Source organism: Lissotriton helveticus, chromosome 1_1 (assembly GCF_964261635.1).
Source record: "Lissotriton helveticus chromosome 1_1, aLisHel1.1, whole genome shotgun sequence".
NCBI classification, from domain to species: Eukaryota; Metazoa; Chordata; class Amphibia; order Caudata; family Salamandridae; genus Lissotriton; species Lissotriton helveticus.
The window spans coordinates 623028040-623045826 of record NC_136057.1 but is presented as its reverse complement, the minus strand read 5'-3'; the positions used below and the strand labels follow the sequence as shown (position 1 = coordinate 623045826).

General features: G+C 44.1%; 1 protein-coding gene across 1 annotated transcript in view; it reads right to left on the bottom strand.

Moving 5' to 3' along the window:
- LOC144770289 (poly(U)-specific endoribonuclease-like) overlaps positions 1-17787 on the bottom strand; it is a 364086-nt gene that overhangs the window by 118662 nt on the left and 227637 nt on the right. The window contains exon 6 of the mRNA XM_078654688.1: positions 16243-16396. Within this exon, the coding sequence (XP_078510814.1) occupies positions 16243-16396 (154 nt within the window). The remainder of the gene's footprint in view (positions 1-16242; positions 16397-17787) is intronic.

Sequence of the window (17787 nt, the reverse complement as noted above, 5' to 3'; positions counted from 1 at the left end):
TTTTAGCAGGCAACAGCATCCACTTGGACAATACTTACCGGGAGAACTGCATATACCAGAAGGCACAGCGCCTGAATGACACGCCCACAAGGGCGGGGTCGTCATTTAATAAAGCGGTACTTCCTGCAAAGCTGTTGTTGCTTCTTTCATTCCTGGCTCGTGAACAAGAACTTCGGTTTGAAACACGTTGAGCTGCATGATGTGAGAGATGCTGTACTGCACTTATGCTGTCATTCTCAGCCTAAAGAGATTCCTTCCCTGCGGCCAGTCTCAATGGGGCAACCTGTTTCTTTTGGATATATATATATATATATATATATATCTATATATATATATATTTTTTTTCAAACAAATGTGCCCAAGGGCATTGAGAAATGCAAAAACAACAATTGATGGACGGAATGTTGCACAATGGCAAAACATTCACCCCAAGTCACAGATCTGGGTTAAATCCATTGTTATTTTGCTCACCACACCACCCCAGTTCAGACATGGCCATATGCAAATCAGTCTTGACCCTGTGCCTCATGGGAACAGTCCAGCCCGAACTGCCAAGCCATGTCTTCCCTGGACCGGAATCAAGCAACCTATGACCAGTTTCTGGCGATCAGCCATCATCAGCCAGGATAGCTTGGTTCCAGTGGCATGGAGAGCACTGGACTCACGATTGAGCCTACCCTTCCCACTCGGGGTGACAAATGCAAAAACAACAATTGATGGACGGAATGTTGCACAATGGCAAAACATTCACCCCCAGTCACAGATCTGCATTTAATCCATTGTTATTTTGCTCACCACACCACCCCAGTTCAGACATGGCCATATGCAAATCAGTCTTGACCCTGTGCCTCATGGGAACAGTCCAGCCTGAACTGCCAAACCATGTCTTCCCTTGCTCACTTTACCACTGGATTCAAGATAGCCTGGCTGATGAGTTATGAACCCGAAACCGGTCCCAGGATGCTTGTTCCCGGTCCAGGAAAGACACGGCTTGGCAGTTCGGCTTGACTGTTCCCATGAGGCACAGGGTCAGACTGATTTGCATATGGCCATGTCTGAACTGGGGTGGTGGAGTGAGCTAAAGAATTGTGATGGATTAAACCCAGATCAGTTGACTGGGGGTGAGTGTTTGATTTGCTCAAACGCTCCATCCATCATCCACTTTGGTATCGCAAGGGCATTGAGAAGGCACTCAACAGCGTTCTAATTTTGATGTAGCCGGTCTTCCTGCTTCAACTTCAATTCAGTTTGCAGATGCGTTTCAAGGCTACAAGCCTCTTCTTCCTGGGCGGCTGGAACTCCACATTGACAGCTCGCATTGTTCAATTGCCAGCGTAATTGATGTCATTGCTAGCCCCCAGTGGGCAGTTTGATTAGTGCGATTTTACTTGATGCATGTTGGGACATTGAGTCCCCAATGCGAGCATAGTTAATTCCTTTAGCAGGTTCAATGTGCATTTTCCATTAAAAGTATATTTATATCCTTAGTAGGTATCAGGGCATTGAGACCGGCTCAATAAGCATATTGAATGCTGTGCTGCAACGGTATCCAACTGTTCAAAACCACAGCCTCTGCCCTGGAGATGGTGCTCCTCTTCACGACAGGCAGCTGTGTGTAATTATTTCAAACAAATGTGCACAGCGTTCAATATGCTAATTGACCCGGTCTCAATGCCCCAAGACCTGGGGGCTGGTGTATGATTCACTTTCAGCCTATGAACAAGGGCTGATGCGGCCCGAAACGCGTCAGGCAGAATAAAATGGACCAGACGGAGTGCCAGCTTCACATGTGAATAAAGCTTTTGTTGGAAGCAGCTTTCTGTAGTGTGCGGCCTCGTTCTTTCGGACAAACTTTGTTGCATTTCTACAGCTGTCCCGCCATGAGGCTACGCACCGACATTCAACCTTCAATGAAGCTGCAGGGACACAGAACTGTTCGCAGCCCCGAGGTGGCTACAGAAAGAAAAAGGAGGTGGTTGTTGACGTCCGGAGGCTTACTGGAGAGCCCATAAACAAATGAACATTATTTTGAATTTGAAATCCACACATCCACTGGAGGGCTTAAACTAAATGTTTTTCGCAATGCTTCCAAACACACTACATGTCCCAACATGCCGCGAGTAAGTGGATTCACCTGAGAGGCCTCACCGCGAGGCTTGAAAAGTAACTGCATGCAGTCATGGTGGTGATTTGGAAGCTCGTGTATGATTTACTTTCCGTCTGGGAACAAGGGCTGATGCGGCCCGAAACGCGTCAGGCAGAATAAAATGGACCGGACGGAGTGCCAGCTTCACGCATGAATAAAGCTTTTGTTGGAAGCGGCTTTCTGTAGTGTGCGGCCTTGTTCTTTCGGACAAACTTTGTTGCATTTCTACGGCTGTCCCACAGTGATGCTACGCACGCCATTCAACCTTCCATGGAGCTGCAGGGGCACAGAACTGTTTGCAGCCCTGAGGTGGCTACAGAAAGAACAAGATTAAGCTATTGGCATTGTAAATGACAATGCCTTTTATTTATGTTTTTAAAACAAAAACAAAAGGCATTGTTATTTGCAATGTCAATAGCTCAAAACTCGCGTAACTGCGAGACCTTTTGCATTGCAAATGCTTGTTTAGGTCTGTGTTAGCCAAGCCTTTTGCTTTTACTAACAGTATGTATAACATAGTTACAATAAGGAGTGTTCAGTCAGATTTCATCCATTAGTCTGTGATTGTGTCAGTCACATTTATCATCCACACACCCCAGCATGCATCAAGGCGCAATGTTATCCCACTATAGCTATTCACTGACTTTACTATGAGTTAGGGCATGGTGTCCTTCCACAAGGAGCACATTCACACACAAGGTTGTTTCCTTCAGTGAAAGGTGTACCATTGTAATGTGTACTTTATTGAGACCAGAAAAACACTTTTGCGTTGTTCCAATTGTTTTTTTTCGATTTAGTGAGGGCACAGCAGGGTTCAGAGCAATAACATTTTGTAAAAACCTTGACAAAATAAACAAGCGTATGACTCTGCTCAGTTTCTCTGACATGTGGGAACAATTCATAAAAGCCGCTGAAGTATAATGGACATATGGTGCAGCTTAATATATTTAGAATAAACATGGAATGGCAGGTAACATTTATAATCAGTGGCGTGAATGTGACATAAGACACAGTTATCGTAGTGGGTAAGTGTTAGACCTGGCATCCTTGGCGTGGTTTCCCCCTATCTTTTTACCTCTACCTCCTGTATTTTTGATGCTGTGCTGGATTTCGTTTTTGCTGGTCTAGATGCTTTGGACACTCTGCCACTGCTGATCAGTGTCAGAGTGTAAGTGCTCCCGGTGTAAATTGTTATTGGATATACATGATTGGCATATTTGCATCACCAAGACGTCCCTAGTAAAGTGCACTGGGTGTGCCAGGGCTGGTGATGACAAATGCTACTAGTGGGCCTGCAGCACTGGTTGTGCCACCCACATGAGTAGCCCTAAAATGGTGTCTCAGGCCTGCCACCGCAGTGCCTGTGTGCAGTCTGCGGACTGCCATGTCTTCCTGGTCAGTGTCCACACTGACCAGGCCTAACCCTTCCCTTTCTGTGCACATTGGTCACCCCTATGGAAGGCCCAAGGTACCACCTTGGGCAGGGTGCAGTGTATGTGAAAGGTGGAGTATGTACTTGTGTAGGTGACATGCTCTGGAAGTGAATTACAGCCATTTTCGTTTTTCACTGCTGCAAGGCTGTCTTGCTCCATAGGCTATCATGGGGGATGCTGGCTACAGTGGCTACCAGCATATCTTCCCATAGGAGCAAGATAGGACATAAAAGTCTGGTATCCCTGAACTCAGAATTTAATAACACATCTTTTAGGAAAGGTGTTTTTTAACTCCTGTGTTTGAGAATAGCACTTTAAGAAAGTTGCTGTTCTCTTGTCTGACCTTTCTGTGTGCCATAGCCTGTTTGTGAATTGACTGTCTGGTTTGAGAGTGACAGGGGCTGGGGATTCCGCAGGAGGCTGGCTGAGTCAGCCCTAGGCTGAATGACTGCATCTGCATCTTGAGTGGTGGGAGGGGATAGCACCTGGGCCTGAATAGGGCTGTGCCTGCCTTCCACAATGCTGGCTCCACCTCCTGCTGGGCGGCTGATGACCCTGCCCCTCACTCTGAAAGGAAAGGAGAATCCAGGAAAACAAAGTGCTCAAGGAACACCCAGAACTGGTTCAGACCGGGCTCAGAGCCCTCCTGCGCAAAGGGAACAACGACTATTAGGGGTATAAGTACAGGACCACTGACTACAGAAAATTAGATATTCCTGGAATCAAGAAGGAACCTCTGCCAAGGAGAAAGCTGAAACTGAAGAAGGAAGACTTTCTTGCTGTTGCTCTGCTGGACTGACCTGCTGTTGCTTTGCTGCCAAGGTGAGGGGGAGGACTTTGCTTTGTGATGTGTCCCCTTGCTTGAAGGAATCTCCAAGGGCCTGAGAAGAGCTGGCTCCCTGTTTTGAAGTCCCAGGAACAAAAGGACTCCACCCCAGCTTCCCTGAGCTTTGCTGAGAGAGCTCTGTCCTTCCTATTTTCCTTACCCATGTGCGGTGCCTCTGGAAATTGTACCTGTGTTGGGGAGCTGGAAATCACGCGTTTAAAGACTTTGCTACAGAAAATGTATCGCAATCCCGGACGAGCGAGAAAATTACAGCCGCTACGAAGACCGAGATCGTCGCAGTGCCTGTCGCCGCTGCCTGAAGACGTCACACCCTTCGTTAGCGGGAAGATTTCCACCGCTGCGAACATCGTCGCAGAGCCTGTCATCGCTGGGTGAGATCACTGCATCACGTCGCTGCGAGAATCGTCGCAGAGCCATCTCATCGAGGAGTTGCGAGAGAAAGATCGCTGCTGGACCGCCATCGTCACCCTGGAGATTGTCGCAATCCCCGAGAATCATCGCATAGGGCCTTTACGGGAGAAAACTTCCTACGGAACCTACGCACCGGAATCCATACAAGTCATCGCCTTCCTCCCCATACAGACTGGATTCGTCGCTACACACCCGCTGCTGCAACGGGGCTGTCGCTAATGGCTCCCCAGGGTCTCAGGAGCAACGCATCGCTTGTTTTCCAACACTACAGCTTCTGTGCTTGGAACTTTTTATCGCTAACAAAGGTACTGTGGCTAAAACATGACGCAACTGTGGATTATTTTATCGCTAACATTAAGAACTCTTTTGCAACCATATTCTTGAACTGTGTATGTTGGATTTTTGTCGTTTTGGTCTGGTTTAGTTTAGATTAAATACCTTTATTTTTCTAAACTGTTGTGGAGTCAGTTTGTGGTGTTTTCACTGTGTTACTGTGAGTTTCGGTACAAATACTTTACACATCGCCTTTGATAAGCCTTGACTGCTCGTGCCAAGCTACCAAGGAGGTGAGCAGGGGTTATCGGAGAGGGTTTCCTCCTTACCCTGACTAGAAGCAAGGGTCCCTATTTGGACGGTGGTACCTACCTCTGCCAACTAGAGACCCCAGTTCTAATAGTAAGGAAGAGGAATCAGGGGCCGTTTATAAATGATGTTGTGAGAAAATACGATAGATATTAGAGAGGGTGTCCGTTTGGACAGTTAGAAGGGGTGCGCCTGGGACATAGGGACGATAATAGGCCATGGCATGTAAGACACGACATCAGACTAAGTATCAGAGGGGGCGTTTATAAGATAAGCTGAGTGATAAACATTAGAAGCAGTTATCAAAGTTGGGCGTCATTAGCTATCATTTATTTGAGCTACTCTGTAAATTGCAAGTGTGCGATGTCATAGCTGCAATTTGAGTAAAAGGCACCAGTTTATCAGAACTCTGTTATGTATGGGACATCCTGTGCTGCTTATTTGAAGTAAAGTAATATCAATGAAATACTAAGTGGACTGAAGAGAGCAAACAAAAAGAAACGATGTCGGCAAAGTTTGTAACACATTTTGGAACAATATTTACACCCGTAAGGGGTTTTGGCTTCCTTTAACAATATTTTTTTTATTTTCCCATCCAGTTTTTAAATAAATAATAAGAAAAAAGCAGACTGTCGTTTTGGGAATTTTATTTCGCATGCACTCACAGGGTCAATATCAGGTGAAATGTTGTGCCATTTGGAGGGTGGGAGATAACTTTTTTCATGCAAATAGGTGTTCCCCATGAAAAAAACTACCTACATCACCTCATAAGACGGTTTGTCAAATTACTGTTTATCTAGCTTGTTAACTTAACTGACGATGTCCCACACACAAAAAGGCTTCTTTCGTATCTCTTCTCCAGCTATAAGATACTGATCTTCAAACTCCCCTCTCTTCACCTTGCCCTCCCATAAAATACTTTGGAGCGACGTCCAAAATGATATTTTATCACAATTAAAATTCGAAATATTGCCAGGAAGATTAAAAAAACAAAAATATGACCTTGGGACACTGTGTAGGGACGAGTATTACTTGTCAATAGACACAACACATTGTGTAGCAGACAAAACAATGCAAGCCACCATACCATTCGATGAGTTAAGGGAGATCTCAAAAGTCCAAAACAATATCTTGGGTTGGTTTCCCCTGTCACACCTTATATAATAACTAAATTGCATAATGGGTCAAATCACCTAAAAGTCTTCGGTGGCAGACCTCGGGTAGAAGTTACCGAAGAAATGTTTAAAATAATTTAAGATCAAACTTAAATAACATTTGAGGTATTGATTTTAGCACATTTTCCAAACACATCGGCAAAATCATACTGGTTTTTGAACACACTCGATTTCACGAAAGCCACTCTAGCCCCTAATGTTAAACAGTAGTGAACGATCCACTGAAAGCTCGAGACTGAGCTTTCGAGTGGCGTCAGCTGGTAAACCCACACTCTAACCTCAAGCACCACCAATTGAAGAAAAAAAAACATTATCTTTGATGAAAGGGGGGGGTGGGACAAGAAACGAAACCACCTGCTCAATGTGAAATAAGAAAACGTGATCAATCAGGCTGGCCTGCTCGCAAACTGTATGATCCTAGACAAATATTTTATTTCACCCAAACTTCTATTTTATCATTATCACATATTAGTGCCCCTTAAACTGCATGATGTGAACTGTACAAAAACCACGTTTGTGTTTGATGTAATACACAATAATGATGCTCCATCTATAATAAAAGTTTATGGCACATTTCGGTTATACATGACAACGGATTGCTTCTTAGTTCTCTAACTGCCTGGAAAAAGGGGTGCGTTAAGTGAAGGAATGTTCAAAGTTTCAGTTTTGACAAGTCTCGGTGTCAATACGTTTCTCTAAAAGTGGTGATGTCTTTGATGTACTTGGGTGAAATCGTTCAGCGTGTTAAATAGTTTGAATTTCGAAGATATGTCATATTTTTACATGGGAATTGCAATGATTTACATGCCAAATATTTTCAGAGATGGACTCGTGCACGGGCTTTTAGTCAAGCCAGGCCCTCTGCAATTGTATTGGCTGGTCCATCTCTAAGATGAAGACCAGTTGTAAACAAGAACTTACACCGCAGCCGTCCCCTGCCCAACATTGAAGGCCCCGCTCACCGCACTCGAAAGACGTCGCCCCTCTTGCAGCTCGTACACAGGTCACTGGTGTCCATGGCCCGAGGGTCGGGTCTCCGTTGCGGGGCATCGAACCAGTGGTCGGGTGAGGACGGAGGAGCTGGTAGGGAGCACCAGGTCGCAATGATAGAGCTCGGCGGGCAGAGGAGACCCCTCTACAGCTGCAGCTATGCAAACAGTGACCGCGCCCGCCCCCTGTCCATTTTGTATTGGGTTCTGCTTATTGATGTAGTTCTGCCAGCGCAGTGCTGGGCAACAACCCTTGTATATGGGTTCTGGCATTCTTTGCAAGCTCTGCAATGCTTCATTATGTCAAACGAGATTGCTTCTGCATTACTGAAACAGCCTCCATTACCCAAACGCGCGTGCAAAGATTGGATTACGGAGGCCATCACTAGCAGCATTACATGAATGTTCTTGCAGCTGGAGTTCAGAGAGTGTGGAAAATGATTCCAGCACTAAAATGAGTAACATTTATTAAATGCCTGCTGCTGGCAGGCCGCAGATTCTTACAGAAAATGCAACTGGGCAACCCTTGCTTTTCACAGTTCTTACGATGCACACGATGCTCATTCATTGCAAATTTAATTAGGATGCAGCTATTGTAAGCTTCTTTTCGTAAAGATGTTTTACTAGGTAAATGTTAAACAGCAAATTATACAATTATATGATATTAATGAATTATATTATAAAATTATATGAATTATAAAAACATTGTCTGAATATATCCTCTGCAAAAATGCGCTTAAATATTAAGCCAAAACACTGGCCCCTATTCGAAAAAATACTTAAAAGTACAGCTAGAGATTTACATCAACGCCTGAACATACTTTAGTTTTTTTTTCCTATTTGTCAATGTTCCCAGTAATACCCGTGGAAAAGGCCAAGCACATGTTTGCTGGCAAGCTACCGGGAATGTCACATGGCAATGGCAGCAGGCTCCTAATCCTAATTTGTGGAATTCTACATACTGTAGAATTACACACAGGGGGGCTGTGGAGCCCCCTGCACAAACACACACCTGTTTGTTTTTTCTCTGCTTGGTAAACATTAATTTGGTGGGAGCCTACAGTCCCACCAAATATGGGAGTGATCCGTCGTCCTTCCCATTCTGCAAGGGGACTTACTGCAGCCTTTGGAGTAAATCTCTAATTCCAGAGTGGAAAGGGGTCAGATCAAAGTTAGGGAAGGGTCCCTAAATGTATATTGTTTGTGGTTGCTCCCAAACGTCCAAGTTAAACCATGCCTTGGAACACACTCTACGAATAATGTGCATAGCCTACATTTAGCCTATACATAAGTGCACCCAACACATTGCAAAGTAAAAAAAAACAGAAAAATCACAATATAGCATATGTGTTAGGAAATTAACATCAATTTATGACATTTTGAGAGGGAGTAATGAGGAAAAAGGAGGGAACTGAGAGCAAGAGAAAAAGCAAGAATAGATGACTACGAAGAGAAGAAAGACAAGCGGGGAGATATGTTGTGGAGGTTGAATTGTAGCGTTTAGAAACTGGAGATGTAATTTGGGATACTAGCTTCATCATTAGACCAAAGTGTGTGATCGTGAGCTCTTTCTTTTTATTTGCAATAAAACTGGACGGCTCTCGAGATGATTCAGTTTATAGTTTACATAATGTCAGCAAAGGAGATGGAAGCGATCTAGTGAGAACACTGAGTGAAGAGAGGACGATAGAAGTAGAATAACATCACACTCACTACTCGCTCTCAGTTTGCAATACAGATGTGATGAAGATCATTATCACTGACGTCATTCATTTTGTGGCACTTAATGTGAAAGAAAGCAACACTGCCTACAGAGCTGTGTGTGATATCTTAACCTTCCCATTTTCTAGCGTTCATACTTGTAACCTTCCCTTAACAAAGTTTGTGGTTCACCATACATAGTTATATTAATTGTGTTACATGTGATACTTCACGCAATGTTGTATGACGTAAATAGCATGTGGATAGGAGGGAAGTGCACAAAGGGCAGATGAGAGCGGACACGGGGATTAGAGGTGGGGTGCTAGGGGTAGGAGGCAAGGGAACAGATGAAGGAAGGAAAAAGGACAAACACAGGGACATGCATGAAGCAATGAGAGAATAGATGGAAAAGACATAGAAATGCAGGAATATAAAGGACAGGCATGAGGTGACAAGAGGTCGCTGGTGTCCATGGCCCGAGGGTCGGGTCTCTGCTGAGGGGCATCGAACCAGCGGTCGGGTGCAGGGCGGAGAAGCTGGCAGGGTGCACCAGGTCGCGATGACAGAGCTCGAGCGGGCAGTGGAAACACGTCTACAGCTGCAGCTTCGTAAACAGTGACAGCACACGCCCCCTGTTCCAGAAACCCAGCACAAAATGGAAGCGAGCTGCAGAGGGCGCCCTGGAGGAGATCATCGAGTCGGGGACAGTCTAGCACCGAAGCCCACTTAGAAGAAAGGTCCAGCCTCGCAACTCTATTGGTGAAGCAGAAAACCATCAAGTGGCAGAAATGTCTAGCGGAGAGGCCATAGAGTACTTGAAGGTAAGGCACAACAAAACACAGCGGGAGACAGGAATGGGGCCTGCGAGATGCACTTGCGGGAGCGAGCGGCTAATTGATAACATATGGCGCTGCGCGATCCCGCAAGTGAATCGCATCACGTGCACGCGTTGCCATTGAAGCCAATGGAACGGGTGCACGTGTTTGCTGAAAAGCGATCCCAAAAGGTTTTTTTGCATATTCAGCGCATGCGCGCTGCGTAGGCGAGACCTAAAAAGGAGCTGGTTGTTGACGCCCGGAGGCTCACTGGAGAGCCCTTAAACAAATGAACATTATTTTGAATTTGAATTCTACACACCCACTGGAGGGCTTAAACAAAATGTTATTCGCAATGCTTCCAAACACACTACATGTCCAAGGATGCCGCGAACAAGTGGACTCACCTGAGAGGCCTCACCGTGGGGCTTGATAAGTAACTGCATGCAGTCATGGTGGTGATTTGGTGGCTGGTGTATGATTCACTTTCAGCCTGTGAACAAGGGCTGATGTGGCCCGAAACGCATCAGGCAGAATAAAATGGACCGGATGGAGTGCCAGCTTCACGCGTGAATAAAGCTTTTGTTGGAAGCGTCTTTCTGTAGTGTGCGGGCTCGTTCTTTCGGAAAAACTTTCTTATATATATAAATATAAATATATATATATATATATATATATATATATATATATATATATATATATATATATACCAAATTCCAAATACGACTCCCGCAGACTCTCACCGCTTGCCGCTGGACTGCTCCCATGAGGCACAGGGTCAAGGCTGATTTGAATATGGCCATGTCTGAGCTGGGGTGGTGCAGAGTGCAAAAAAACGATGGATTTAGGCCCAGATCTCTGTACTGGGGTGAATGTATGACATTGTTCTGCATTCTGTCCATCAACTGTTGTTTTAGCATTTGTCACCCCGAGTGGGATGGGTATGCTCAAACATGAGTCCCATGCTCTCCACACCACTGGAGTCAAGCTATCCTGGCTGAAGACGGCTGATGGCCAGAAACCGGTCCTAGAATGCTTGATTCTGGTCCAGGAAAGACATGGCTTGGCAGTTCGGGCCCAGATCTCTATACTGGGGTGAATGTATGACATTGTTCTGCATTCTGTCCATCAACTGTTGTTTTCCCAAAGTATCTAAGGCCACATGGATATGAGAGAACATATATGGTATATTCTGTCTTACAAGTCAACAGTTTAGTTATTTTGCGGGTATTGTGACTAAATGGAGTAGTGTATGATGTGGACACAAGCTTTGCATGTCTTACATCGTATGAACCCTTTGTGTTTGCAACCAAGTAGTATTCTCAATTATTTCAGGACTAGTGGTAACAAGACAGTCTCTCATGGAGGGGGCTCTACTATGGGTAATGGACACCCTATGCGGTAGCAGGGGTCCAATTACCGGATCATTTAAAACTAATGGCCAGCTAGTTTGCACTATTTTGTTGATCTCTTTATGTTGTCTGCTGTATCCCATTATCAGGCGGAACACTTGTGTGTTGTCTGTTTCTGGACCTAGGTTCGTGCCAGCAGTGATTTTGGTAGGCTTCTTATCCATGAGTAGCTCATTACGATCAAGCAAATTGGTCTTAGTGATTACTTGCTCCAATATCTTGGGCGAATAGCCTCTTTCCAAGAACCTCTGCCTGCTCTGTTCCTGTGCTACTCTCAGGTCATTCACTGTGCTGCATATTCGCTTTAGCCTGAGCATTTCCCCGTAGGGCATGCTGTTAATTAGGTGACGTGGGTGAGCACTTGTGCCGTGCAGAACGGAATTGCCCGCCGTCTCTTTATGATGTAGGCGGGTTTCCGGCTTGTTGTTCTGCACAAAAACCTGTGTATCTAAAACATAGTGACTGTGAAATGCAGGTTCAAGGTATTTTGGTTGATGTTGTTAACAAATTGTTCAGCCTGATCTTTAGTTCCCTGCCACACTACAAGTAAATAGTCAATAAAGCGGAGCCACACTTTGATATTGTGTTCCACCTTAAGGACCAGCTCCTCCCACCAGCCCATATGGAGGCAAGCGTAGCTGGGGGAGAAGCTGGCCCCCATCGCAACTCCTTGTATCTGTTGGAAAAGGAGGTTGTTGAACATGAATATGTCATTGTGGAGACAAAAATCAACCATTGAAGTCAACATTTCATTGTATGGACGATGCAGTGTGGATCTCTGGGACAAGTAGAATTGTATGGCATTTATGCCATCTTCATGTAGGATACTAGTATATAATGATTTAACATCAAGTGCAATAAGTAGTAGATCGGGACCCCATTCAGTATCTTTGATTTTGTTAATAAAATCACTGGTATCGCGCACATACGATGGTAACGCTTTCACAAACCCCTGTAAAAAGAAATCAACATAAATAGAAGTGTTCTCTAATAAACCGTCTCTAGCTGTTATAAATGGACGGCCTGGAGGTTTCTTGGCGTTTTATGTACTTTAGGGATAAAGTATATCGATGGTATAGTTGGATTGTCTTTTTTCAGATATTTGTATTCGTCATCACAGATTAACTCCCTTTTGCGCCATCCAGACAATTTGTTGTAGTATGCCTGGTACGTTGATTTCAGGTTGGCAGCGTTGGTGCGTACATAACATTCTCGATCATTTAGTTAGCCAAACGGTTCCGCCTTGTAGTCCTTCTGTGACCAGAGAACTATGTTGCCCCCTTTATCACTATTGCGTATAACTACTTCCTTGTTGGATTTCAATTTGGTCATAAGTTGCTGGTATTTTATATCTTGGTTGCAATAGTGTCTTTTGGTCATGTTCACCGTCTTGTTAAGCTTTTTGATTTTGTTAATCACTACCTCATGGAATGTATCAATTGAGTCATGTACAGCAATTGGCATGAAGGTGGATTTAGGTTTGAAATTAGTAAATCGTGTTGTATTGGAGGCAGTTACAGGGGTTGTCAAAGTTGAAGATGAAGTTTCATCTGTGACTTGACTAGATGTAGTATTCCATAACTCTTCTAGTTCATTGATAAGGCTAGTATCTGTCATGGATGCAGGTACCTGACTTGTTAGATTTTCTTCCTGATTTAGGTTGCCTTGTCTTCCTTGTATGTTTTTGAGAGTGTGGTATTTTTTCAGTTTGAGTTCACGCACTCCTTTGTATATGTCCATCCTAGTGTTTGCATAATCAAAACTGTTGGTAGGACAATATGACAGACCAAGGTTCAAAGTTTTGGTTTCCTCTGCTGTTAAGCTAACTGTTGATAAATTAATTAACGTTTGGTTTACTTTTTCCTCCAATATCCTCTTGTTTTCCTTTTGTAATTTCCTCCTGTGTATTCTGTTGACTTTGCGTCTTTGGCCACGTTTGTGGTTTGCCCATTTGCGGTTGTGTTTCGTGGGGCCCTCGGTCTGAGTGTTGATCGCCTTTCCTCGCATAAAAAATTAATTTCTTCGCCAGGCGATGGCTTGTTTTTAGTGGCTCCAACACTCATATCACGCATTTGTTTCGGATTCGCTTCCTGTTGAGGAGCTTTGACTTGTTAACGATGCCTCGTTGTTTGCATCCAGTCGCCTTTGGTTACTGGTCATTCTAGTTGTCACTTTTTTGGAATTAGATTTTCACATAGCATCATATTTTTTGTCGAACGTGAAAATTTGCCCAAGTTCGTATTCATTTTTGTCTCTTTGGAACTTTTGCGTTTTCTGTTCTTTTATCTTTTCTTCTTTTTTGATTTGGACCAGCATTTCTTTGCGTAGTTTAGTAATTTCCTCTGTGACTCCCATAGATTCTAGTTCCTCATTAATTGTATCAATATCTGTCAGCAAGCGCGCCCTGTCTATGTCGGCGTATGTGATTAATATTAGCGTTATTTTGCGTGATGAGTCTAAATTACAGTCAGCCCATTCCCGCATTAAGTCCGGGTTAGGTTTTTCGTATGTGGGGGCCGTTAATATGCGCAAGCCGTGTGGGATTCGCCCTACTTCAATGTAACGTTGCAGTGAGCGTGATTCCCACCATTTGCTCTGCTCCATATTCATTTTTTTATCGAGTAATTTCATCTTATATTGTACAGAGTCAGTGTCAGCAGTACTGGTGGGTTCCTTGTTTCTTATGCTGTGTATAGCCTGAGGGGTATCGGAGAACATCTCCGTAGCAGCCACCTCCCTCTCATGTACCATGTCGGAAGACATATCAGCAAATTTGTATGTGATGGCAACTAATCCCCGTTCTACGGTCCTTCACAAATGTGGCTGTGCCGGAGAACAGAGCACACTCCTCCACCCCAGAATACCCTTGATGTCCTACCTGGCACAGACCAGTAGAGATTCCTCGTCAGCCGACTCGGGAAGACTCTGGTTGTATACAGGAAACTGTCACCAACTTTCGGGTTCAGGGGGGTTAGGCGTCCGATTCCTTCTTCGGACCAAAATACTTCCAGGTTACCCCGGAAGTGCTGTTCCGCTGTGGATGCCAACCACAAGGAAGGAGGGGTCTGCGTATGACTGAGCGGAACACTGCAGTCGTCAATATGCCAAATTCCAAATATGACTCCCGCAGACACTCACGGCTTGCCGCATCATGGACACAGACCCAAGGTATGTGCATCAAAGTTCTTTTATTCCTGCTTTGTCAAGACACGTTTAGCAGCCACAGCCGCTTGTTCACTCGACAATGAGTGTTGACGTGAAAGTGCTTTTAAAGTGCTAGTGCATACAATTACGAAATAGCCACGTGACTAGCCTAGTAATGAAGCTAGACAACATACTCTCCCCAAACATAGTTTATGTACAATAAGTCGTTTTAACTTATGTAAGTCGATATTCTTAAAATCGCTTATATATCAAAGTTAAAATAATGAATATGCATAATAGTCTTTGTATTCAAAATATCATTCTCGGGCGAAAGTAGATCATTATTCTCCAAGAAATCATGATAGCCTGTCAGGTGGACTAAACAAGTGTATAAATGTGCAAATAAGTGCAAATTAGATCATTATCATAAACCCACTACTGCTGGCAACCTGACTGTTGTAGGTTTTGAGTTTCAAAAATCATATCGTCGCTGTATATATATATATATATATATTCACGAGCAAATGTCCCAAGCGGGGGGAGCTGCTGAAAGCCGGTGCTGGCGGCGAGAGTTGGGACAAACTCGCAGTATTTTGCTAAAGCAAGATTTCCTCATCAAAGAAACGCCGTTGATAACCGTGAACAGGGACTCTTGATAGTCCGAAACACGTAGGTGGGAAACCTAAGAAAATAAAACAATACAGCGTAACAAAAAGTGGTGTGCGGCGTTTCTTTGATGAGGAAATCTTGCTTTAGCAATATATATATATATATATATATATATATATATATATATATATATTTATTTACACACATACACCACACTATTCCACAAAACACAGTGAACGTAGTACCAAATTTAAAGTGGACAAGAGTAGAAATTGTGCAATTGAGTCGGTTATTTTTCAAGCACCCGACTTTCTAAGTATGTACATTTCCCTCTACCTTTTATTCCTACCCTCTTGTGACTCTTAACGCTTTACCAGTGGCGTCCAGAAGCAGATTCCATTTTGTCACCATAGAAAATCGCCAATAAATCATACAGAGGGAAAAAACCCGGCTCTGCTTCTGAGCAGTGTGTAAGTAGAAGTAACTGACAGCCTCTGAAAGCGTGAGATGTGCATTGTTGGTGGGTGCTGAGGCATCTCTTCAGTTAACGCGCCATCGCCTCTTGTGCATGAGGGTGAAGTATATGCATGAGCAAACAAAATATTTGTCACTTGCACCACTAGCTGGGATTTTAGTGCATCATGGGTACATGCGCAAAACCCTGTACTAAAAAGCTACTTTTTTTTACCGGTTCCGATGCAGGAATATCAACCAGGTGAACATATCGGGTAAATGGACAATTCCAACTCTCTCCATCTACTTTGAAGGTGAGGCATCAAAGGCTTCAGGAGTAAAAATGCTGCTTTGGGTGCGTATAATTTTTTTGCAACTTTGTGATCTGTTTTACAATCTCCCACTGGGAGGTGAACGTTTTGCAGACGTTTAACACTGCAGGGAATGATTATGGGAAAGAAACAAGCCTTTTTCAAAGTGCAATAGTTTTGTATTTAATCCGGAACATAATCATAAATGACTTACCCTGCTTTTGTACTGCCTGGCAACATAACCCTTGTAGTCAATATGGTTACGCTTCTCTTGCAAGTAAAACTGAACCCAGTTATGAAGACCGATGATCTCCTTTCCACGCTTGGATTCCCCTACAAATACATGCTCAAATCCACATGAATCTGCCCTGAAATCAAATTTAAAGACGCTTTACATTCATTGCAAACAGAATACAATACAGAAATATAAAACCTAAATATTACTAATGATCAAAGTAAAAGTTGGCCACATATCAGTACAAAGTTGCTGAACAGCTCTTACTCAAGGAATGTAATGTAAACAGGGAAATGTGGAATGGAAAGGTGGAGAGATCAAGTTTGCCTTACTTACATGTTAGCAGAAACAGCGAAGAGCCAGACAAGTTGACAGGAACAATAACCATAAAGTGTAAATGGCACAGTTCTGCAAAGGTGTACTTTAGGAAACTAGGTTGCTTAAACTGGCTGGATTTGTGGCTTCAGTCTTGATATAAGGTGTGGCTGAGATTCCATAAGGCCAAAATAAACATGATACTATTATATAAACAGATTTCTTTGAGGATTCCCAACCCTAATCTTGGCAGCTTGACACAAGGATGAAGGTTGAAACCAATATTACAGTTAAGAAATAAGCAATGGCGTAATCTACTTCCTCCGCTTCAGCGTTTACAGTCGGACGTAGTGAATGGGCGTAGATTACCGTTGTCTCCACTAGGCTGAGCGGCTCTTTTTAAAATGATGTCCTTACCGAGGTTTTTATATGCACTCCAGAACACATTTGATGTGATTTCGTCGAGGTACTTCCGAGAGGTAGAATCTTTACAGAGGCAATTGATATGGGGCGGATATGGGGCGGACATTCGCATATCGCTCTTCCAAAGTTAACGCTTCCCTGGAATGACGGCGGTATAGCACTTCCAGATATCAGGCGGTATTATTGGGCTTCGCAGCTTGGTGCAATTAACCACGGGATGTATGGCCCGGCGTTGAATCCAGCGTTTGAAATGGATAAATGGCTGCTACCGGGGGGAGACTATAACAGGGCGCTCTATTCTGGAACCTCTCGCTCGCAGCTTTCGGGTCCCACCGGGATCGCCGTGCGAGTGTGGCATAGTGCGACCGCGGCTATGGGCTGGAGAGATCGATTGACCCGCGCGACCCCGCTTTATGCTTCTGCGAGACTGTGTTGCCTGTGGAGAACGAAAGGATTTGAGAAGTGGGATATGATTGTCATCAGTAAAGTGCGGGATCTCTAGGTTAAGGGCAGGGTAAAGACTTTCGCAGAACTACAGGCGGAATATAAGTTAGGTGATAAGGAATTTTTCTGTTATGCTCAAGTTCGCCACGCGTTAAATTCGGCTTTCCCCGCGGGTAGCGATGTTCCGGAATCCTCCCCCCCTCGAAGATCGTATATTAGATGGTCACGTGCCGGATAGCACTATTTCTTTGATCTATAAAAAGATGATCAATGATCGCTCGAGCTTGCTCGAACACCTCAGGGCGACCTGGATTGCGGATGGTATTGAATTAGACGACGAGG